The 25,787-nt window shown below is 37.1% G+C and overlaps 1 protein-coding gene across 2 annotated transcripts in view; it reads right to left on the reverse strand.

Moving 5' to 3' along the window:
- The window catches only part of CDIN1 (CDAN1 interacting nuclease 1), a 126,406-nt gene that overhangs the window by 94,597 nt on the left and 6,022 nt on the right, over positions 1–25,787 (reverse strand). For both annotated transcript variants that reach the window (XM_009571720.2, XM_054067610.1), the window contains exons 2-4: positions 4,552–4,597; positions 3,630–3,694; positions 306–366 (exon numbers count right to left, since the gene is read on the reverse strand). In XM_009571720.2, coding sequence (XP_009570015.1) covers positions 306–366; positions 3,630–3,694; positions 4,552–4,597 — 172 coding nt within the window. The remainder of the gene's footprint in view (positions 1–305; positions 367–3,629; positions 3,695–4,551; positions 4,598–25,787) is intronic.

Here is a 25,787-nt window from a genome sequence, read left to right on the forward strand (position 1 = left end):
AGAATTTTTAGTAAGTTTGTGGATTAAAGACCTATGGTCTGCCAAGATTTCCAGCAAAATACAAACTACGATTTTCTTACACAATTGCCTTGAAGTTAAGAGATTAATTACATTAACTGATTTATTAATAAACGGGGCTTTTGTCTAATTATTTTAAGTACTAACAGACAGGGGAACCATTTTACATGTCCAATGTGCCTTGAAATCATTTTTTTTAGGTTAATTGCATTTCTCACTGAAGTCACGACAGATATGCCCCTTAGGTTTTACACTGGAAGATTAAAGAAAAAAGTAAAGACGATTACCTCATTGGCCAGGTCCAGTAATACAGGGGCAGCTGCATTTTTCATCACCCCATTCAGGTACCTAAAGAAAACAAAGCCAAGTAATTCTGCAGTGGCAGGAAAAGGCCAGTATACACATGTCAGTATCCCTTGTGAATCCTCAAAATTCATTTGGGGGAAAATACCCAAGTACAGATTATTTAATGGGATATCTTTTAAGAATTAAGTATTTTAAACAGTCACTAACTCTCTGGGGTTGTCCCCTATTCATCTGTAAGATACATCAATCTCAATTAAGTTGCTGGTAAAAAACACAATAAATCAAGAAATTTAAAAAAAAAAGTTTGGTTTAATGACATACAAATAAATTACATCTGTACACTTAAAGAAGCATCACAGACAAACATCTATTATTCATAAGATTTTGGGTTGCACATGACCTTGAACTATGATGGTGCACCGTATGTTATTCAATTCACTACTATGCACAGACCCATAAATTTTCAAATTTAATTTAACTTTCATCAACTGGACAGTAGTTTAAATACTAAAAGCTTACTTTAGTGAAACCAGAATCTAACAATTAAATTAATATTATAAAGGAAATAAAAGAAGAAATAGTTAGGATCCAATGAAGGGTGATAAAAAAATCATTATCCTATAAATGGCAAAAGCTTAAGGTTTCTGTTTAAGGGTATTAGATCAATATAGATGGCCCATGATGTTTCTGACCATCACATCATACAATATTGCCTTCCTCACCTCTGTTACTTTCACTGCTTGATGTTTACATTTCAATAATACCTAGACCCTGTTCTCAGGAGTTGATGGGAAGAAGCTATGTTACTGGAAAATGCTTTGTGCTTTGCTTCCATGTGGAAAAGAACAATAGTTACCAACATTGGATTTTGCTTGTTTATCCTATCTGTATTTGTATAGCACAACATTACTGATGTCATTAGAAGGCCACAGCCTTTCCGGCACTATCATTATCCATCCATCAGAAGCCACTCTTCTCATTAGTTATAGACATTAAAATTCTTTACCATTTTACCTTTCTGTGGAATGGGTGTAACATCTTTACATTAACTCCTTCACAGAGAATTAGAAGGCTTTTTGTTTGCAAGTTATTCTGAGGTTTAGTGAATAAAAGATCTAAGCCTTTTGCTGTAACCTATTTCAAAAACACACAAACCCCACAAAATGAGATGCCTCATGCATAGTTAAAACACTGAAAATTTGTAACAGAAGAAAATGTAGGAGAGATCATAAATAGAATACCTAACCAGGAAGATTTACTTGAGATTAATGTTCTAAAACATGCACCTAGTTGATCGAACAGCAAAGCTCCAGCTGACAATGGAGCAATTTTCTGTTAGATTTTTCTAATGCTAGCAGCAATTCCTTTATGGACTAACAGGTCTCACAGGTTGATGGTAATACTGTCCTGAAAAGCTTGCTGATCCTTCTTGTAATTTGGATTCCAGTTTGGCTAAATTTAAGACTAGTAAGTCTCAGCAGAGCAGCAGAAACTATTCCACTCAATTGTTCTTCTATTTGCTCCCAACAGGGGAGACTGGAAATGACTACCTTAAAAAATTAGCAGTTTCTGACGTAGAAAAGCAATAGGGGCACAATTATTTGCTTGTTTGTGGGTGGGAATAGGAATATGCATACCACACAGACTGGGTTTACAGTGGTAAGATGGATGCTACAAAAGAATAGAGAAGACATGCTTCTCATGTTTATGCTTGAAGCATTTCAAACTGGCTTCTGACTCAAGTAGTCTGCCCCTGCAGCTTACAAAACATACTACACAGTAAATATACTAAAACAAGATTAAGTTGACTTTTCTAACTATTACCTAGAACATCTCTGATTTTTAAAATGTGCATTTTATTTGGCTATGTTAATACATTTGCAGTACAAAACACCCAGAAACAGCATAAGGAATGATTTTCCCTACTACTACCATATAGCTTCATACATAATGCATTAGTTATGTACTGCTATCATACTTAAGACAGTACAGAAGGCAACAGGAGACCAAATTCTCCTACCTGGTGAGGGCCATACCTAATCATGCCTACAACCTTACTGACACCCATACAACTGGTCCTTGCATAAAGACAAATTTGGGCCCATGTTGCAGGTTTAAGTTGTTGTAACTAGTAACATAATCATCATAAAAGCGATTTAAATAATTTACGTATGTTTTAAGAAAAGGGTTATTTACATAGCAGCTACAATTATCACAGGGCACTTCTCTGAAACTGTGCTAGTGAAAAGTATTTAAAAATAGCATTGTACACACGTGTTTATTAACACAACAAAATTTTAAGCCAATATTCTTCCTAAACAAGAATCAACATTAGAAAATTTTTTACAGAGCAATACAACTACTAAAAACAAGAAAATCAACCCCCCCAACCAGCATAATTCACACTAGATATTCTAAAGCAATGTCTGATATAATCAGACTATGCCTAAGCTTTAAATATATGACTATCTGGGAGCACAATTAATTGTTTACAAAAGATGGCTTTTTGCTTATTTTTCTGATTCATACAGACTAATATTAAAGCATAAATATCAGACATCTATAATCACAAGTATGAACTCACTTGCCATGCTTGCTCCTCAGATATGTCAGTCTACAAAGTAATATTTTAATTGGGTATCTTTACCAGTTATCAGTATGCCCCAATTATGTCATTGCAATATTTTTAGTAAAGCTTATAGAAGTAACAGATGAACTATAAGGTGTAGCAAATGCAATTTATTAGCTTAAGATGCAAACAATTGTAAAATACTGCAAAATGACATAAAGGTTTTCATCCTCTGAACAGCTATTTCTGACACTTCTGTTGATAAAACAGGAGTGATCTAAAAATTAGTGCTTTAACTGGCAATACATGAATTGAATATGTAAGTTTTTGTAACGAAACACAAATGTTGTTTTAAAAGTACAAGCAATTGTAACAGAACAGGCACCCTTGCTGTAAGGAAGTTATCATCAATATTAGTCTTGACACAGAAATCCTGTAATTACAAACTATAGGCAATATATAATAAATGCTGTCACATACACTGTAAAACTATTTACTTATGTTGACTTAGAGCCAAGGAAGTAAACACTTTTCTAATTAGAATGACCAAAGGCTGAAACATATCTGCATTTTCACTGAAAAAGATTTTAGGTGAACCTTTCTGTATTCCTCATCCCAAATTTTTAGTTTAATTTTATACAAATTAGCTTAATAAACTAATAAGCTAATTCACTCCTAATTGCCATAACAATTAGTGATTATGATGATAGTGATAACCAGGGTGGGGAGGTCATACCTTTGGTAGTAAATTTCAATAGCTTCAGCAGTGTGATGCTTGGCATGTGTTCTTTTGATTTGTTTCTATAAAAATAAAAAACAGAGAGTCTTACAAGTGTGTCAGATTAAAACACAGAAATCAAGACTGCCCAAACACATGTTCCTTGGCTACATTTTGATAGATAAACTGAACTATGTTTTTAGATTCTGTACAGAAATGACATTCAATCTACCTATTGAATTGAACGTCTTCAGACTGTGCTGCAATGTACCATATATGTAAAAGCCAATAAGGTCACAATAATTGAATCTAAATAAGTTTACTGAAGGCTGCAGAGGGCAAAGAAAAACTTGTTCCCTCTTTCAACCTTTGTATTAATTTTCCCTCAATTCAATTCCAGCTAAGTCTGGTGCACTCTAGTATTACAATTCAACTGGCATTTTTAACCAGGAAGAACATTGCTTAAAAACAACTTATTTGAAAAACTACAAAAAGTAATTCCATAGAGACTTGCCACTTGACTGACACCTGTCATCTCATGATAAATGACTCCATTTTCTGCCTCTCTTGCCTTCTGCCACTCCGGCAATGGTCATTTATCATCATCTCTGTCAGCAATGGAAAGCAGCACTGACAGTGCAAGTCAGCAAACATTTAGCACATGGAACCACGCAACACAGGGAAATTATTATTGTCAGAATAATAATGGTTTAGCATAATTTATTACAGGTCCACCAAATAAGCAAAGGCTAGATGTTATTAGACAGATGGATGGGTAGGCTTGGCAGCCATCCACTGAGACTCAGGCGGTGCTTGATGTGGAAAAGGGACCATCCTCCAAACCAATCAGAAAGCTGGCAGTTCAATTACAAAGAAATAAAGGGACATTCATCATTCAATTAGGCACCTGTCAACCCTCACAAAGGAGAAAACTTCTAACCTGGTACTCCTGGGAGAAGATGCTCAGCAGAGTGGACTGCGATTGACTGGAACAAATAAAAGAAGGACAAAGTTAATTACTGGAGTGCACTGCAAAGAAACAAAAGAGAGGGAAGCTTCAAAGGTAGGCCTGCTGCCCCGTAATCTAACAGAACATGAAAACAAGTGTGGAAAAGTTGTTCCAGATGAACACCTCAGACAAAGGCTTCCTGCTGCTAGGTCAAGGAGAGAGTGTACGAGGGAGGGGAGGAAAATATAGCAAGAGTTTCAAAGCAAACAAGCATATTGTTTGGATGATTCCTTTATCAGCTTCAGGACCAACAAAGTCCTATCAGGAGCAGGTAGCAGAGTTAAAAGGGAACAGGCAAAAAGGAAAACAAAGCAAAACTTCCATTAATAATTGATGGAGTTAAATTCCATCAGCAGTTGTGAACATGCCGCTTGTTCATTGGCAACATATTGAAATTCATTTTGTTAGCAGCAAGGGAAACTCTTCAGTAGCTGTCTCATATTCAGGTTAAAAACTTCCCCCTCTGTCAGAAGTAGCATATGGGACCACTGGAACATTCCCACTGAAACTGATGTGCTTTGAAAACAGAAACTTTCACAGTAGGAAGCAGAGATTCCCTGGAGTCGGTCATTTCCAAAAGCTGCCATAAGCTTCATTCATCTAAGGCTCTACTCAATGTCAAACACCTGGCAATGAAGCAACCTGGAAAGCATTCTTCCCAAGTGGGAATTTTTCTCTCTGAATTGTTAACATTTAGAAATGGGACAAGATTTTTTTTCCCTCTGAAAGGCAATCAATACCACACTGCTACTGTTTGCAATTGTTCTCTGTGGATATATCTACCTCATCACATTCTGAATACAATTAATTACTTCTGATATATTTTCCTCCTACATGCAACTTGGAACAAATTATAATCTCAATAAATCGAGATTTATGGTACAGCAAAGCATTATAAATAATTAACATCTTTCCTCGTAAACCTACCTACTATGGCACAGCATAGGTAGTTCAAAGATTCAGCAATGCCTGAAATCTTGCTATTCTGCTAGATTTGTTGTACGTGAATTTAGTATCAGTATCGCATCCTATGTACATTAAATGTAAATGTTCTCTCCATACTTAAATGGCCCTTCTCCTTGCAATTTTCACACCACAGAATTACCAATTTAAGATAAGGAAGTTTTACTCTCATTTTTGAAAGGGAAAACTGAGGCACAGAATGACTAAATCGTTTGTTTGGCCCTCTAGTCCATTCTTGTGAGACCCCACCTGAAGTACTATGTCCAGTTCTGGAATCGTCAATATAAGAAGGATATGGAACTATTGGAATGGGTCCAGAGGAGAGCTACAAAGATGACCAGAGGGCTGGAGCACCTCTGCTATGAGGACAGGCTGAGAGAGTTTGGGCTGTTCAGCTTGGAGAAAAGAAGGCTCCAGGGAGACCTTATAGTGACTTTCCAGCACCTAAAGGGTGCCTACAAGAGAGCTGGGGAGGCACATTTTACAAAGTCATGGAGTGATAGGACTAGGAAGAATGGCTGTAAATTGGAGAGGGGAAGACTGAGATTAGACATTAGGATGAAATTCTTCATGCTTAAGGTGGTGAGATCCTGGCACAGGTTGCCCAGGGAAGTTGTGGATGCTCCATCCCTGGAAACGTTCAAAGCCAGGTTGGATGGGGCCTTGAGCAGCCTGGTCTAGTGGGAGGTATACCTGCAGGGGCGTGGAACTAGATGATGTTTAATGTCCCTTCCAACTCAAACCATTCTATAATTCTATGATTGTTCAGGTTTAAACAGATGATATGTCTATGCAGCGTGATATAAAATGTTACTTCTAAACCAACTAGTGGAGGCACTGGCAAAAATTTACGTACATTAACACCATCCTACATAAAGAGCTTACTAGTTTGTCTTATCTGTATCTGTTCTTTCAGCATCTTTGCCATAACACTGTATTTTGGGCTTGTCTGCCCAGTGCAACATCTGTGTGATCAGCAGTAAGCTGAGCCTTGGTATCCAGTACTTTACAGGAGAATGTTCATTCTGAGTACTCACTGACCCAATGTTAGAACTGAAGAAAACTGATATCAACATAAACCGACATGCAGATTTATGAAATGAACAGACTACATAGTCAGGAATTGAAATAATTTAAAATACGTTTATTTGACACAGAGGCCAGGAGGTATGTACCACAACGCCTCCTCAGAAGTTGCACCATCCTTCAACATATATATGTAATCATTAGAGGATGAATAAAGGAAAGAAATTAAGATTATATACTTACACAGGCTACATACATATGCAAAGCTAAGGTATTTAGAAAAAACCCTGCAGGCTATAAGTAAGTTGGATACATATGGCCCCCTAATGGCTCTCCACGTAACTATTATCATCTGGCAGATTTACATGGTCATAATAGTAGGACTGAACTTAGAGAAAAGACGTGTAAAACCCAAATCAAAACATGAAAGCATTTATTTGGATTTCTGGTTTGGGTTCTCTCTGACTGACATACAAATTCTTCTATTTTTAGGCTGTTCCCAGGACAACTACTGTACCTATTGTACCATTATTCTATTGCAGCCACTGACATAAGAAAAAGAATTAAGAACGTCATCCCTCTCTTCACAATCCTGACTCTTGTCCATTTTCTTTGTTCCCTTGGTGTCCTTGGATTTTGACCCTCTACTTGTTTAGTCTGACACTCCTCTCCTATGCTTCCAACTGTTCAGATAATTTAGGAACTACCATGAACATAAAAAAAATCAAGTCCAATAACTGAATAAATTGGATATATGCTGGATTGCAATACAAAAACATTATAGTATCTCTCACAGAATTTCAAAACCTTACTACCAGAAGATTTCTCTCCTTCCACAGGAGAAATGGATTTATATCTTCACATGGCTGCTTCTATGCTTCTGGTTAATGTAGGTCCCTGACTAATACTAAAATTACTTGTCTGCCACTCAAGATTTCTTTGCCACAATTCCATTGCCACAACTTTCTGGCAAAACAAAATAGCTCCTGAAAACACAGCTGGAGCATCTACTGCAAGATGCCATTGACAAAAACCTGAAACATCATGGTTTTGGAATGTGCTAACAAAGACAGTACTGTGTACTTAAGAGAAGGGCCAAAAGTCATGAGCGTGCATTTGCATTGCAAGACAGCATGATCACAACCACCGATACTAACAGCAGGAACACTGCCGTGTACGTTACCATTTATTCTACAGAAACAGTAAAGTTCCTAGGGCTCCATCCATCCTCTGATGCTTCTATAGAGGATTCCAAAGCAGTAAATGAGCAGACAAATTAATATAGCTGAGATATCCAGGAAAACAAACATAACATTGAAAAAATCTTTTCTTCAAAATAATACTTCCATGCCGCATTATTGCCTGTTACAGAATAAGCTTCATAGTAAGCCTCATGGCTTACTGGAAGCCTAAAGACATGCCTGTGTCGAGCAAGCTCATTCGTTGAGAACCAGCTGCAGAGTCCAGGAACAGATTTCCTGATTTTCTGAAATAAACAAACAAACCCCTCCAAACTCATAATTCAGAGTACTACTTATTTTAAGTAATTAATAAATTAACTTGTTATTTATCTTGTAGAACTAAATCTATTTTCCATGAAACAAACAAACTTTCCTCTTAAGTTCTGTAACAATCACTTTCATAGAAACATTTTCTTCTGCAATTCCAGATGGTAATGGATCTAAGTCCCAGAGCTCTGTTCAAAGCAATCAGCCTCACTCTTCAAATATCCTCCTCTTCTTCTTGTATATCAGCATCCATAATGACCCAATTTACCTTTTGTGATTCCATATTGATATTGGAGGCATACTTGCATATGAATGCCTGACGCACTTTGTGCTCTTGTCAATATATAACTGGATTTAGGTACAAAACTGTGAAATCTATAATCTGCTACAAAATGCCCATTTTTGAAAAATAACTATTATTTGAAAAGAATGAAATGTCATTTTCAGATTCCAAATGATATCAAGAAATAAAAATTTTCTGATCATAAAAAAATATTGCAGATATTTAAAGTTCATCCACATTCAGAATGGAATGCCCAAGTCAGAGCAGAACAAGAGGTAAGAGAAATTATCTCTAAGAATGTAGAGATCAGTTAAGCTAAAAAGACAACTGCAAGCCTGGTGCTGGAAAAAGAATATGCCTTTTGGTCATTTAATGTGTTTGAATAAAATTGTCTTCTAACGAATCCCAGAATTTGGTAAAGAAGGAAAGCTATCATCCCTGCAGAGTATTTCAGAAATGTTTTGGTTTGCAATAAGCATTCATATAAAAATTGTAACAGATAATATGCTGATACAGATCAGTGCTTCATAACTAGAGTTCATCTAAAACTCTGGTCAAGAAGCAGCTAGTAAGGACAAAAAAAATTTAATTGGATTAGATCATCTTCTCAAAGCAGGCTTGCAGATCTAGCAAAGATTCAGGGTGCCGTCCAACTTAATATTCAGCCTCACCAGGAGAAAATCTGAACATGACAACTTCTGCAAATATCACATTATCAGTCCTTGCAAATAATTAGTTCTTTAGAGATAAGGTAAAACACTTTTCTACTTTATTTAGTGAGATTACTGAAAACAGAATTTTATGCACAAAATCAAGTTTCCACTTCTTTCACTTACTCATTTTGAAATTAGTTTCCTTTTCCTCATCTTAAACTCCACACTTTTTACCTAAAATACAAAGACTAAAAATTCAGCTTTACATTTAATGTATTTTTCATGGAACTAAGGAAGAATATCTAGAAAGACTGGTAAAAAAACCCTCCATGAATAAATATGAACTGCAGTATTAATCCAGTAACTATTCGCACAAATGGCAACAAGCAGAGGGAAAGACCTACCAAAACTGGAGAACCACTAGGCTTATATGCACCTAAGCACGAAACAATACGGAATGTGGGAGGGAGACACAGTGACCTTAAGAATAGTTCTGGCTTTAACCTCTCTCTGCTGCTGTTTTTAAAATTAAAATATTTTCTGAAGTTTTAACATGCTTGTGGGCACTTCTCTGAATTAAAATTCTCAAGAACTAGATTATTGTCTCTCTACACATTTCTACTTTATAATTCACAAATCTAATCTTTATTAGAAAACCAGTGAATTACCAATTTAAGCTAAATCAATATGTGTCTATATATGTGTGTATGTGAATATATTTATTTAAATAAATATGAGTTCAAATTGGAGCAACTAAGTGACGTAAAATACCTCAGCGTTTACTTACAACACAGTAACTTCTGCAAAGTGGCTAACTTCCAATATTATGGCTTCCCAGCTACACCAGTCCAAGTCTGGGATATAAACCTAGTTTTATTATCTCTACATAAGACGTCTTCCATATAATGAAACATTATCAGTATCTACTACTTTGGGAACTGCAAAGCCAATACAGTGCTGCTGGGAAAATACTCTTGTTACAAATACTTTAATGCTATAAAAATTCAATAAATATATATATATATATATATATATATGACAAGAAATACCTGCTGCTAAGTTCATTTCAGACTTCACCATTACATTTACAATGAAGATAAAATTCAAGCTTGTCTGGAGAACTAGAGCACTAATAAATTTTTAAATTCTCCAATATCCAGTTCAATAAACTGTACAACAGCTCAAATCAAAAGGTTTACATACAAATCACTTACTAACAATTGTTTCTGCATGAAAGTCAATTTCATACCTTTGGTAGGATCAAAAATGAAAACCAAAAGTAAAGAGCTTGAGGAGAAAGACATCCTGCATAGCATGCTTACACTATCCAACGATAATAATAAGGTTAAATGCAGGCATGAGCATACAACATTGCAGCCTATAGCCAGAGTTGGGAGAATAACTGTGTGACAAAGCTATGAGAAGGCTACTTGACAAGAGTCATACAATCATAGAATGGTTTGAGTTGGAAGGGACATTAAACATCATCCAGTTCCACCCCCCTGCCATGGACAGGGACACCTCCCACTAGACCAGGCTGCTCAAGGCCCCATCCAACCTGGCTTTGAAAGCTTCCAGGGATGGAGCATCCACAACTTCCCTGGGCAACCTGTGCCAGGATCTCACCACCTTAAGCATGAAGAATTTCATCCTAATGTCTAATCTCAGTCTTCCCCTCTCCAATTTACAGCCATTCTTCCTAGTCCTATCACTCCATGACTTTGTAAAATGTGCCTCCCCAGCTCTCTTGTAGGCACCCTTTAGGTGCTGGAAAGTCACTATAAGGTCTCCCTGGAGCCTTCTTTTCTCCAAGCTGAACAGCCCTTCAGCTGAACAGCTGAACCCAAGCTCTCAGCCTGTCCTCATAGCAGAGGTGCTCCAGCCCTCTGGTCATCTTTGTAGCTCTCTTCTGGACCCATTCCAATAGTTCCATATCCTTCTTATATTGATGATCCCAGTACTTCAGGTGGGGTCTCACAGGAGTGGAACAAAGGGGCAGAATCACTTCCCTTGAACTGCTGGCCATGCTTCTTTTGATGCAGCTGAGGATATGGCTGACCGTCTGGGCTGCAAGTGCACACTGCCAGCTCATGTTGAGCTTCTCATCAATCAGCACCTCCATATCGTTCTCTGCAGGCCTGCTCTTAATCACACCATCACCCATTCTGTACTGAAACCAAGGATTGCCCCAACCCAGGTGTAGAACCTTGCACTTGGCCTTGTTGAACCTCATGAGGTTTGCACTTCTCCAGCTTGTCCAGGTCTCTCTGGATGACATCCTCTTCTTCTGGTGCGACAACTGCACCACTCAGCTTGGTGTCATCTGCAAACTTGCTAAGGGTGCACTCAATTTCACTATGTTAATGATGAAGATATTAAACAGCACCGGTCCCAGTACGGACCCCTGAGGGACACTGCTTGTCTGCATCTGGACATGAAGCCATTGACCACTACACTCTGAATAAGACCAGGCAACCAATTTCTTATCCACCGAACAGTCCACCCATCAAATCCATCTCTCTCCAGTTTAGAGAGAAGGATGTTGTAGGTGACTGTGTCAAAAGCTTTACAGAAGTCCAGACAGATCACATCCGTTGGTTTTCCTGTGTCCACTGATGTGGTTACCTCATCATAGAAAGCCATTAGGTTCGTCAGACAGGACTTGCCCTTGGTGAAGCCATGCTGGCAGCTACTTAACACTTCCCCATCCTCCATGTGCTTTAGCATAGCTTCTAGGAGGTTCTGTTCCATGATCTTCCCAGGCACAGAGCTAAGGCTGCCAGGTCAGCAGTTCCCAGGGTCATCTTTTCTACCCTTTTTAAAAACAGGGACTTTACCCTTCTTCCAGTCACAAAGGACTTCTCCTGGCTGCCATGAATTTTCAAATATCAATGACAGTGGCTTGGCAAACACATCAGCCAATTCCCTCGGGACTCTGGGATGCATCTCATCAGATCCCATAGACTTACATATGTTCAGGTTCCTCAGGTGGTCACGAACCTGATCCTCCCCTATACTAGGAGTGGCTTTACACCCTGGTCCCCATCTTGTTGTCCATTGAACCAGGAGGGGTGAGGAGAGTGGCTGTCAGTGAAGACTTAGGCAAAAAAAGCTGTTGAGTATCTCAGTCTTCTCTTCATTTGATAGCAGGTCACCATTTTCATCCATCAGTGGGGGTACGCCTTCTTCAACCTTCCTTTTCTGACTGACGTATCAGTAGAAGCCCTTCTTGTTAGTTTTCACTTCCCTTGCCAAATTCAGCTCCAGCTGCACCACGGGCACCCTGACCCCATCCCCACACAACCAGGCAGCGTCCCTATACTCTTCCCATCACTTCTATGACCTTGATACTGACTGGTCCCACAACTTCTATACAGTTTAGTGATGTGCGAGAACAAATGATGGTGCAATACATAGAAATGGCAGCATTTAAAATTCATAGTAGCATAAGGCCATTACTTCTCCCACTGGGCCACTTGAACTTTAATAATGTCTGATCTAGTTGGCCAATAAGTTCTACCAACAGACAGAGGAAAATTGCCAGAATTAGATACTGTTTGAATGATTTTTCATTTAGAAAGACTTAGAAGTTCCTTTAAGAACAGGGCAGCAATTCTTCCTGTAGACACCTCATTTTTTGGTGTCTGTTGTAACAGCCAATATATTTTAAAACAAAAGCAGACTATGAACAAACATGAAAAAAAATGCAGAGGTAAATACAAATTGTTAATACAAGTAATGATCATAAAATAATGCTAACTCTCCACAGAGATAAATTCTATCTTTTTTTCACCCATGTGACAAAACCATAACTTTTAACAGAACAAGTGTAACTCAAAATATGCCAAATTCAAATCACAAAAAAAGTATTTCTGATCAAGTTCCCAAAATGAAAACAGAAGTCAGAACAAATAAGCAAATTTTCCATTCACATGTATATGCTTATGATGAGAATATTATGCCTTAACTGTAGATAAACAATGGGAGATATTTCAGTTAAAAATGGGACTCTGAAAGCAGGAATGGAAGAGTGATATCTCCAAATGAAAATAAACTACTTTTCTGTCTTATTATCTCAGTAAACAAGTACAGAAAATAGATAGTAATTTGCCCTATGTATTGTTCCGATATTTTTTTCTTCCAGAGTTAGAAAGCACAGTGCTTGTTGCATGAATGTTTGAAACCTACTTAAAAGCCAAACCCACACAGAGACCTTTGTAAGTAAATACTCTTTCATTAATGTTTGAAGTACAGTTTCTTCCATAAAAACATAAAATCACCCTGCGAGGTTCAATTTTCAAGCTGAAAAATATTTTTAGATTAAATACACAACCAAGATTTATTCACAACAAAGGTTTAAAAAAATACGTCAGTGCTAAACCATGAAATAAAAATTCTGAAATATTCTGACATCTGGCTTCAGTGACTACTGAATGTTTTCACCTTACATATACCAGGACTTCTCTGGTACCCTCTGATCATCTATTCAGACAGTTCATCAATACAAGAAACTAACAGGAGTCAAATAGGGTTTGCCTCCCACATACACCTTGATAATCATAGTACCTGTCCCCCACATCTTCATCTCCTAGAATTCTGTAAAACTCTCCTTTTAACTCTAGCAATAATTCTTTTCAGAAAATTAAATAGAAAAGCGAAGCTCGAGATGAACATAAACAGACAAGTTGCTATGTCCTTGCCCTCAACTACTCCAAGTTACTTAGCAAGAAGAAAAGTTTCTTAATATCCAGGAAAAAAATTGGCGAACGCATCCCAAAGCAGAGGCATAAAGCAGCATGCTAGAGACAGAGAGAAAAAAGCAAAATCTCTGTAAATTCCTTGTTTGCACTTAACTGTACATCATGCACACTTTATTTCAATTTACTTCAATTAAGATTATACAGAAGATGTTTGCAAGCTTGAATTCTCTCGCTCAGTACCACAATCTATATGTTGAACCATTAGAGAAAAATATACAAAAGTTGTAGTTATGATGGTTACACAAAGAAAGATGCTCCTAGGCTGCAACAGCGATGGACTTCAAGTGAAGGTGAAGAAGCTACAGTTTAAACCAGGGATTTATCCCTCACCTTTCCTATCTGCCCTCTTGATTGGGCCAAGGTCTGTACATTGAAAAAAAAAAAATCACATGGTAGTCTACTACTGGAAATATTTGTCATAGTCATTGTGTTCATCTTCCTCACTTTGTCTGGATAACTCCGTAGTCCTCTCCCCTCTCCCCCGCCCCCAGAACATAACTGGGTTATAGAACACCTTGTCAAGAGAAGTTTTTCAGGCTCCAATCTTAAATTTCCTGATTGTGGAGAAAGGGGAATATCATTCTACTTCACACTTTTTTTTATTTTTTTCCAAACCTACATAGTCCCATAAAACCAGATGTTTAAATTTAATTTTAGGAACCTGTTTTTATGAGTGAATGGCAATTTGAAGCTAATTAAACTGTTCATTTTACATAAAAAAATTAGCCTGTATGTAAAAAGCATATCTGTGTCGATTTGAAACAGAATAATTCCCCAAACACCCTTAAACAATTTGCTCCTAAAAATATATAATCAAATTTAGAAAACTATAAATTATATTTAAATTTATTATTTACAAGCAATTAATTACAAAGACAGCCAGGTGGCTTTCATTACATAAATTACTGTTAATGACACTTGCCTCATGCTGCTACTGTATTTAGCATTTGCATGCATCACATGTCAAGCACACACACTGTTGCATAGCTATCTCCAGGGGAAAAAGTGAACACCTTAAGTCAAAAAAGCTTCCAGTAATCCAATCAAAACTGTTAATTCCTTAAACAAGTCAGGATCTGATTAATGTTTCTTATACAGGATATAATTTAAAGAATTTTTGCTTTATTAAACACACATAATAAGAAGAGTAATTTTAAGTAAACTTCAATTTTGCGAATAAGACATAAATGGCATAAACAAATCCATTTACAACTAGCACCCTTGAGTTTTTCAGTCATAAGCCCCAAACAGTGTCTATAATCTAAAAGTTTATAATTCTAAAGCTACATGTTACTAGAAAACAGAAGAAAAAACAAAACCATAGAACTAATGTTAAAATAAACTGAAGATGACCTCAACAAGGATCAAATCATATGGCATGATTCACTGACACTTCTTGAATTACTCGGAGTTGTTGAAAACATAATAAATATATACACTGCTGTCTTTACATTAAGCACATAAGGACTAGACTTTGCAAAAAAGTTCACTGGCCCACACCATCCATGTGGCTTTGCAGAAGGCAAAGGCAGGGACTGGGGGAATGAAGAACTGCCCATTGTAGAAGAAGATCAGGTTCAAGACCATGTCAGGAACCTGAAGGTGCACAGGTCCATGAATCCCGATGAGATGCATCCACAGGTCTTGAAGGAACTGGCAGATGAAGCTCCTAAGTAACTATCCATTGTGCCTGGCAACTAATGGCAGTCTGGTGAAGTTCCCACTGACCAGAAAAGGGGAAACATAACTCCCATTTTTAGAAAGGGAAATAAAGGAAGACCTGGCCAGTCAGTCCCCCTTCCGTGCCTGGCAAGATCATGGAGCAGATCCTCTCGGAAACTATGCAAAGGAACACCGAAAATAAAGAGAAGATTGGTGACAGCCAACAGGGCTTCCCTAGGGGCATATCATGCTTGACAAATCTGGTGGTCATATACCACTGCATGAAACAAAGTACAACCAGCAGGTCAAGGGAGGTGACTCTGCCTCTGTACTCAACTCTTGTGAGACCCCACCTGGAGTGTTGCGTCCAGTTCTGGAATCCTCAATATAAGAAGGATATTGAACTGTTGGAATGGGTTCAGAGAAAGGCTACAAAGATGATCAGAGGCCTGGAGCACCCCTCCTATAAAGGCAGGCTGAGAATCTGGATTGTTCAGTCTGGAAAACAGAAGGCTCTGGGGAGACCTTATTGCAGCCTTCCAATACTTACAGGGTGCCTTTCTTGTAGAAAGCCAGAGAGGGACTTTTTACAAGGCCACGTAGTGATAGGGTAATGAATTTAAACTGAAAGAGGACAGAGTTAGATTAGATATAAATTCTTCACGATAAGGGTGGTGAGGCACTGGAATAGGCTGCCTAGGGAAGTTACAGATGCCCCATCCCTGGAAGTGATCAAGACCAGGTAGGATGGGGCTTTGAGCAACATGGCCTAGTTGAAGGTGTCCCTGCCCATGGTGGAGGGGCTGGAACTAGATGATTTTCAAGGTCCCTTCCAACTCAAACCATTCTATGATTCAATGACAGTAAAGCAGCAAAGGCCACAGAGCCTTTTTCTCCTTCAGATTATTTTTAATTTGTCCTTCACATTTAAATATCAGGTCTTTTTATGCTACTAGACTTCAAAGAGTGGCAAATTAGCAGAACTAGGACATCAGAAAACAATGGAAATTGGGAAGACGGTGAAAAAAATCTTCTGTTTACATTTCTGTGTGTTAGTAACTAACAACTTCTCCAACATATGCTTAAAAAAGAGACTGTATTCTTATAAAAGTCAGTCATGCCCTTCACTTCTAACCAAAGGGAAGTAGAACATGCTTCTCAATCAAAAATAAAGATGTTGAGATGTAGTTTATAGAAACCAAAACATTTAGACAGAAGGGGCTAAGCCATAAATTAATTTGCGTTGGATGGCCTTTGTTTTCAAACTCCCCCTTTTAAGAGTTAAAGTTTTGTCTATCAACTTCCATTTAGAAGTAATTTCTCATTTCCCACAACTGAAAAGCTTTAAAGGCAAAAACGGAAAAAATGGCATGACTGTAATTTTTAGCACAGCAGATAAGCAAATACTTCTTTTCTCTCTGTACCCCAAAGCATCTTGTTAATGCATCACTTTCCACTAAACCAATCTCAAACAAATCATTAACTTTAAGTTATGGCTCTTCATATGTAATCTGTTACCTGGATTAAATAAATAAAAAAAAAAGGCAGAAGGCCTCTCTAGCCACCTAATCACCATATCAATGACACATGCCACAACAGAGAAGCACTAGTTTATTTGATTGATCATGGTAGATAAACTCCAAATAACAGAGAAATTAACAAATGCTTGACATTTGCTCAACATCCATTATTCTGACACTGCTTTCAGGATTTCAAAGCCTGGGAGTATGCTTAATCAACATTCATATTCCCTAGTGAGCTACAGGCACCATATTGCGCCCCGCCTTAGTACTGATGAAAACTGCATATTGGCCATTTCCAAAATGTTCTGAGACTCCACACAGGGCCCCTTCTCTCCCTTGTTCCTGTTCTGCAGTTTTCTTTTAAACACTTCCAAGACAAAAGCATCTGCCAGTTTTTCTCTCTGGGGATGTATGCAAAATGAACTTAACAGTTTTAAGGCAGGAGAAAACCTCACATCTAAATTCATTCATAGGACAGAAAAGGGCCTAAGAGGCCTCTCTCGGGACAAAACCCTGCTGAAATTTCCCCGACAACAGTGGGAGCTTTATAAAATCTAAGTCCAGACAATTTCCAATTCAAATGCCCAGCATAGCATGACCTTTGTCAGATCTATGAGCCCTAGATGCACCCACTATTTTTTTATTCTAACCAGCACAGACATTAGACAGGGCACTACTGCTAAGCAGGAGGTTGAATATTTGCATGCTCTTCTATTGTGAAAATGTAACAGTGACAGCACTGTGTCGAATTCTTTTCCCCCTAGAACTTTAACTCCATAGGAGAGGCATAGCTGACAGATGACTCTCCCAACATCTGTGTTATGTACACTGCACAGCTGAGGAACCTTGGATCACTGTCACGGCTTCTCGGAGATGACCTATACCTTTCTTACATCTATTATCAAAAAAGTAAAATAAAAATGTAAAACCACCATTTTTTTTTAAATGAAAAGTAAATATGGCAAGAAAGATTAACATAATTTAGTCATTAAGCTGTTCACATAGCAGCTCACCATATGCTGTATAAATGTCCTATACAAAATAATTTATCAGACTTGACATGTTGCACATCATACTGTATTATTTAATATGCTTACTAAAATTTCATGGATCAAGCGCCACTTCTGAAAGGATACAGAAAGCATTAGAAAATATTTCTTCATCTTCCATGATTTATTTTGATTACCTTTTACAGCTACATGATAAAGTGGAACTTGCAAAATTATGAGGTTGGGCTTTACACAGCTCTTGCTTCATACACTAAAATATAACAAATGGCTCCATGTCTATATATAATTTTACTTGCATTTAATATTCAGAAGCACAGTAAACGAAGCACATTACTTTCCACTGCATGTTTAACTGGTTATTTCAGTAAACATCCTGATGCACTAATGCAAAGTTCCATTGATATATGTACATACATATATATATATCTCCTTGATAAAGAGACTAAAGAGCTAAGAATTACAAAATAAACTAAAGCAAACAATTATTGTGTGATACATGTTGACCACTAAACCTGCCTACATAGAAACATTTGAATAATATTTTTAAACTATTGAGATTTAAAATGTTAAAATGGCAAGCATCTATGCCAAAACAAATGGCCAAGATTCTTATCCAGAAACCTCAAACCTACAAAAATTAAAATGTGTTAGAATGATTGCCTGTCACTGGCAAGGTCTGTGTCTAAATAGTAAATTAAAAGAAAAAATGTATGCAGGAAGCTTGTCGATAACAGTAACTAATGGGATTTTTTTGCAAAAAACCTGCTCTGCACTTAAGAGGACATACCAAACAGACAGATATGGCTAGCAGAATATTTAGACTGAAACCATGCGTTTATTCCATGAAGGACCATTTTCCTTTCTCTCTCTGACCACTGATGTCAAAGGAACACAATACAAATGAGATAAAAAATGTAGTCTGACTTCTCTTTTTGGTCAATAGTTAAATTCTCCTGTTTCTAATAATAGGATAAAGGAAAACAAATTCCTGTGTCAGATAACTCATTGCAATGAGGTCATTAAACACTGTGTTTGGAATGCAACTTGCTTGGCCTACTGAAGCACCCGTCAACTGGTCAAAACAAATCTTCCTTTTTAAGCAGTGTGAGAACCACAAGTCTAGTTTAGGAGTTATTTTTATGTTTATATATTTTGTGTATCCAAGATAATGCATTTATCTAGGAAGACATTGTTAGCTGCACTGAAAGCTGAAGGACAGCTGCATTGACAACGTGCATTTTAAGTTAACGCTGGAAATGGCTAATGTTCAATAGCTTTTTCCTCTGTAGGCACCTACACTCACTCTATGGCTATTAGTTATTGTACTTTCCACCACTTGTAGCCTCATAATACACATCTGCCTTTAACAGATGCAATAAAGAAGTAAACATTACCAGTATAAATGGTGAACTGAAAAGAAGTTCTGCCATCTCCTAGCCAACCACAAAAGGAAATACAGATATATGGTGTCCTTATTGCTGTCTAGGTCCTCAATTAACAATGAGGATCTCCAAAGACCCTTAATATTAATTCAGTCACATAGCGAGTATTACCTCTAATTTGGTCATAGTTTTTATGTTCTTTGAAACAGTTTCAGACAGGCTGCGTTACACAAGAGACTACCTTTTCTATCACATTGGTCTTACTCAAGAACTATTTGACAACATTCTGCTTTCGGTGGAGGAAGAATGCATGCTATCTTAGAACATCTTTATTTGACTGTTGAAGCTCCTACGTAAGAAGCTTCTGAGGCTAAGATAACTGGGGATCAATGCTACCCAAGCACTTTCAAGACTTTGCAGGCCTAGATACAGATGCGAATAGAGGACATTCACCCAAACAATAAGGACCTCTTCAGCATTATATCCTGACCTGAAACCATTCTGGATGGACAATAACACCTGCTTAAATTTCCTATTGTTATGAGAAGGATAAAGCAGAGGACTGAAGCTAAAGAGTTCTCCAACATAAAGCAACAAGTCTGTCACTATCAATCAGGCTACTGGATATCCTGGAGTGTGCACTGAAAGGGATAATGTATCCTATTCAGATTACTACTACATTCAAAAAGTTACAGACACTAGAATTTAAAAAAAAAAGTATGAAAAGAAATCATAAGATAGATAAAAATGCTTTAGTTGCTGACAAAACAGAAGTTTTCAAATGAAGAAGTTCACAAACTAAAACATTCTTCCAACAACAGGTGCAGATTCCCATTTGGCAAATTCACTCCTCCTGACAGAAGTTCGTTTACTTTGAATTCTTCATTTGAAGTCCACAGACAACAAGGAGTCCATGAAATAAAAGTAGAAAACTAATAATAAGATTGTGAAACCCTAGGAGTTTGAAACAACAGGAGTCTGAAATCTACTTGTATGGTACCAATTAGTCAAACAAACAAATGAACAAGACTTTTAACCATCACCAGATCTAAAGAAAACAAAGCAGTATTTTCCTCTCCTCTTCCAATACCTTTGTTTTTTTTGATAACAGTACTCTTATCAGGTTTGTCTTAGAAGACAATTTTAGTAGGATCAGTTACTGTATTTCATATTCTTCCAGAAATTAATCCTTACCATTATTTCACTCAGTTTCAAATATCATACAAGCTTCTAAGACTTTCACATTGCAAACAGATATTGTATTTTCACCAGGAACTTAAATGAATAAACAATTAAAATATGACTCTCACAGAAACATACATGTTATTTTATTAAGTGATATGATAAGCTTAGGGGCATATATCAGGGCCAAAATGGTTGTAGTCATTAATTTAAGTAATAAATCATAGGTCCTGCCAACAATGACAGCAAACAGATGCTAACAAGAAAATGTATTATTTAATATTGTCATGTGTTATAAAAACATAAGTGTTCAGGATATGTCTTAAATTTTTATAACACTATGCATTTAATACATTACGCATACAAGAATCATATTTATAGGTCTCATTCGGCACTTGCTTTCTCTTCTGTGAACACAGAATGGACTCCTGAGGGAAAAAAAGCTCAAGAAGTGAATGTTTCAAATAGATGTTTTGAACAAAATCAAGTTGTTTGTCTTGCTGTCTTGAGGTAAATATCATAAGCATTGAATCTCTTTAGGAAATGAAAATCAACATATTTGCCTTTATGTAAACAGAAGCTTTCCCTGAAATTTCCCAGAAAATCCAAACAGCTATGAAGTTTACCTAGACATAGGGACAGCAAAAGATCTTATATTTTGCTACGAAGTTAAAAAAATAATTCCATAAAATCTTTACAAGCACAATGTCAGTATTGACTGTCTCAACGAGCCTGCTAAGTTATAAAACCAGCAGCGGCTTTATTTTACATTGTGTCTTATTTGTTTCCTATATCAGTTTAAATAATACCATGGAACACTACAATGATTTTCATTCGCAGAAATGTAAAAACCAACCCCAAATCTATGTGAGTTATTAAAATGTGATCTATTCCATTCCTTCTATTCATAGCCATTTCTTTTTCAGGACTCTGAAGGCTGGACAGAATGATGATCTGATTCAAGTAATAGCATCTGAAAATGTAGGAAATGCAATTATGCTTTTTGGCAAGCCCAGCCACACTAGACAGAACCACTGTGCATACACCTTTTCCAGCACTGCATCTCTGCTACTGTACAGCCTTTTGTATGAGGCCCCTTAGCGGGAGTGTGTGTGTGTCAATTGATTGCAAGATTGCTGCTTTTTTTCAAACATTTTTGTTTTGCTTTAAGGAAACTGTTTGGACAGTAATATTCCTGTTTGCATTTTGTTTCACTTTCATTTTCAATCCACTCCTCCAGGTATCAGCACAGCCCCTTTCTTGGAAGTGCTTCACTCAATGCTTTAAAACACTTGAGGAAGCAGTGATCAGAGTATGGAAACTAAATTTTCTTCATTAAATCTACTGAAGCAGATATTAAAAATGCATTTAATATACTGGGGATGGCTGGTGGGCATCACTGACTGTGACAGGCCAGTTACTGATGAGCTGCTGTCAGACGGCCTTCTCAGCAGGGATCTGTGTCTAAGACTGCTGAAGGACAGCAATATCTTCCCTTGTGTGTAAGCTCTATTCATCTCCCAAGTATTTACTAAATCACAGACCTCTGCACACAAACCTAGCATTTCAGCGCATGCTAACAAATGATGGATGGCCTAGTCAATTCGTTATGTCCTGAAAGCGTGATTTCCTGCCATTCCAATCATCAAACCTCTAGAGCCTTCAGAGCTGATCAGTCCTGGAGAATATATTTTGCAGGCTCTATTAAAGGAGTAGAGGTTCTTTCCATTAGTCTCAAACTTTTTTTTTTTCCCTGGCTGATTTAAAGAGAACTCACTCCTTCCCCCCTCCTTCCAACCGCACCACTGCTACCACTCTTATCCATGTAAAGTATTCAGGGCATGTACTGTTAGTATGTTAGTAAAATAGCACTCCTGGAACACCAGCCAGTTAAAAAGACAGAGTTAGTTTGAGACTACTAAAAACCACAATATTTTTTTATTTAAATTCATCTGTATGTCTTTATTATGCAACTTAGACAACCTCCAAAACATTTTCTAACTTAGCTTCTTTGATCAGATGCCTTTTAGAGCAAGGGAGTGCTCAAAAGGACTCATTTTCTTTGTACGTGCCTAGTGAAACACACCAGACTTCTCTTAATTGTGTTCCTCCTACAAGCATAAGCCAATAAACTGTGGATGTTCCAAGGACAGGTTAGCTGTCAAAGAAATAAAGCTTCTAGATTTCCCCCTTTTCATACCAAGGCAATATACTTGGAGGGTCTTTCTTCTACATGCTAGAGGAGAGATTTTATTTAGCTTACCTATCCAATGAACTATAGGAGCAGAATATGCATACCTCATATGTATTCTGAAACACAGAGCTTCGAATGAATTAGTCCACAGCTGCTGAGGAGTTAGCTGTCTACAGTACAGCACAGTTTTTGAAGGTGGTATAACAGATATGAGTAAACTTTAGGTAAATAAGCAATTGATTACTCTGAAATACAAAGACCTTGGATTTGTTTGCTTGCTAGGTGTGATCCTGCAATAGCCAGTACAAACCAATCCACAATGCCCTACTGTTCACCCCAACCTTGACCTGGAGATTAAACTCACTTTTATTGCACACAAAGGTCATCTGTGTTAGGTCAAAATTCAAAGTCCCTTGTCAGCTAAGGTTGATATATTCCAACCTTTCCTACTCTAATGCATCAAATTTTTCTTGGTGAGGTCATATTCAGCAGACAGTGTATTCAGCAATTTATCGTGCCATTGTAATATAGCCCAGAATATGATTGTCCAAAATACAACACATGAATAAAATATTTTCCCCCTTGATGTAGCAAATCCTCTCTGCTCATAAAACTCTAGCCTAGACTTGTGTGCAGGCTTCAGAAGAATGATACAGTATGGAACAGTTTCTGAAATACAATCAAGAATTACCATTTTTATCATTGTCATTAAGTACAAGCAACATGAATATAATGGTATCCTAAAATCCACAAGTCAATTAAAATGCACATATGGTCAGTGTTAAAATTTCCACTTCATCCTTCCTTAACAACCACCATAATCCTTAAATCTATAGACATCTGTTGGTCTGTCTGATGACACCAAGCTTGCTTTAGAATGAAATACTGTGCCACAAGACTTACAATCCTGCCCTGCTGGCGGAATTTGTGAAGTGGCAAAAAGTACAACCAAATTAAACTTCATAAAACAACACAGTAATATACACTGTGACCACGACAACTCCCCCAGCTTTGACACGTAAAAGGATTTTCTTTCTCATTCTTTTCTTCCCTCCTCTCCTTTCCCTTTCTTTTTATTTCCTTTTTCTTCTCTCTCTTTTCCTGTTTTCTTCCTTTTTTCCTTTTCTTTTCCTCCCTTTTTATTTTTTCTCTACTGTTCCTCCTCTTGCATCTTCTGTTTGCCTCTTGTCTAGATTTTTCTCTCCTTTCTCTTTCTCTCTCTCTGTTCTTTTTTCTTTTTCCCTTTTCTCTCTGTATTTTTCTTTTTTCTTTTTTTTCCTCTTCCTTTCTTTTCTTTTGTATTAAACAAGAGCACTTAACTTGTAGCTACAACAGACTCAGAACAAATTTTCAAATTACAGGGAACTAATTTCCACATCTGCTTTAAAAGACCCACTCCAGTTATTGTATATCACCATTAGACCTTCAAAGGATATAGGATAGGCTTCTAAGTGGTTTGTACAAATTCCTCAAGGCCAAAAAGGCTTTTCCTTTACTGAGCAAAAATGAATTTCACAGGTGTAATAAGTCCTCTTCTGTGTGATTTTTTTTTTTTTTTAAATGAACTGTAGTCCCATAAGGTAGCATTTGCCATACTGGAAGGGGAAACCGTTAAGAGCGAAGGAAGATACTTATCTGTACTCAAGAATTCAGAAAACACGACCCTAACTTTTGTTGCATATGTCAAGCAAAATTTCAAGACTAACATTTAAAATAACTTTGCATTTTGATAGGATAGACAGCATACGTGGGAATGCATATAAGGAACAGCATGACTACACTTATAAAAACTGTAACGAAAAACTACAAGAGACCTCCCTCAAACTAGTTTTCACGTTGACACACTCTTATACATCTCATCTACTTTTTAGCTAATAGATAACACACAAACAGTTAAAAAAATCCTTTCCATTTCTGTCCAAACAAATCTAGAGGGCACTCATGTTCTCAAGACCTAGGATTTACACATGCCAACATAAGAATTTTCTGCCTAAATCCTATCTGATGGTATTGGAGAGCCCCAAAACTGAGCACAACTATTTCCCATGCTACTCTGAAAGCTTCCACTGCTATCAATAGCTAGCTTTTAAATACCTTATGTTTATCTAATAAATAACAAGGCAGAAAAAGTTCTTCTGAGTAATAGGCTGATTTAGTTAATTTGTAATACTTTGTATTACGTGAGAGGATTAGTATCCTTCCTATTTAGGGTCAGAGTATAAGCAAACAGTTTGTTAGCAAGACTTGTTAGCAAGACATACCAAATCCAACCAGTTAAAAGTTCTTTAAGCCTTGTTCACTGGTATTTACAGTGAAAAGAGAAAATCTGTACAGCCATCTGGTTTAGCCTATCAAAGCTGTAGCCTATTAAAGCTGTAATATCTTACAGTAGATGTCCTACCAAGGGTTCAAACAGTACACAATAAATTTTAAATTGTATTAGGTTTTGCTACATATAATAGACAAAAGCAAACAGCAGTGTTAAAACTTCGTCTACTCTGAAGTCTAACAGAAAAGAAGAAGAAAGAAATACAAAACTTTAAGCTACGGCTTCCATAGCTGCTTTAGCTATATACTCCAGATCATTTAAACATAGTAATTTGCCACTTCAAAATACATACGATAAAAATACACCAATGGTCATTTACTGTCTCTGTCCAAGTCTCTATATTTCCTACTAATATCCACCTTCTTTTCTCTCTTGAGCTGGTCTACCGAAATTGATGAAGTGGTTTATATGGGCAGAACATGAATTTATTTTGTTAAGTAGTGAGGACACAGAAAATCAGAGGGAGCTTAAAATGTGCCTCTATACTTTTTTGTAAAAGTAGTAAGCTTCTAGCACTCATAGGCACAAAGGCAACTTTCTAAATGAGATTTGCTAGATCGGTGTTTGCAGAGTAAAGGAAAACAGCCTAGCTCCTCTGTTTTCCAAAATAATTAATTGACTATTCAGAACCATTCAGAAGAACAGGGAGGAACAGAAGTTACGAGAATTATGTCATCTTTGCTATCATGAGA

Source organism: Cuculus canorus, chromosome 5, assembly GCF_017976375.1.
Source record: "Cuculus canorus isolate bCucCan1 chromosome 5, bCucCan1.pri, whole genome shotgun sequence".
NCBI lineage: Eukaryota > Metazoa > Chordata > Aves > Cuculiformes > Cuculidae > Cuculus > Cuculus canorus.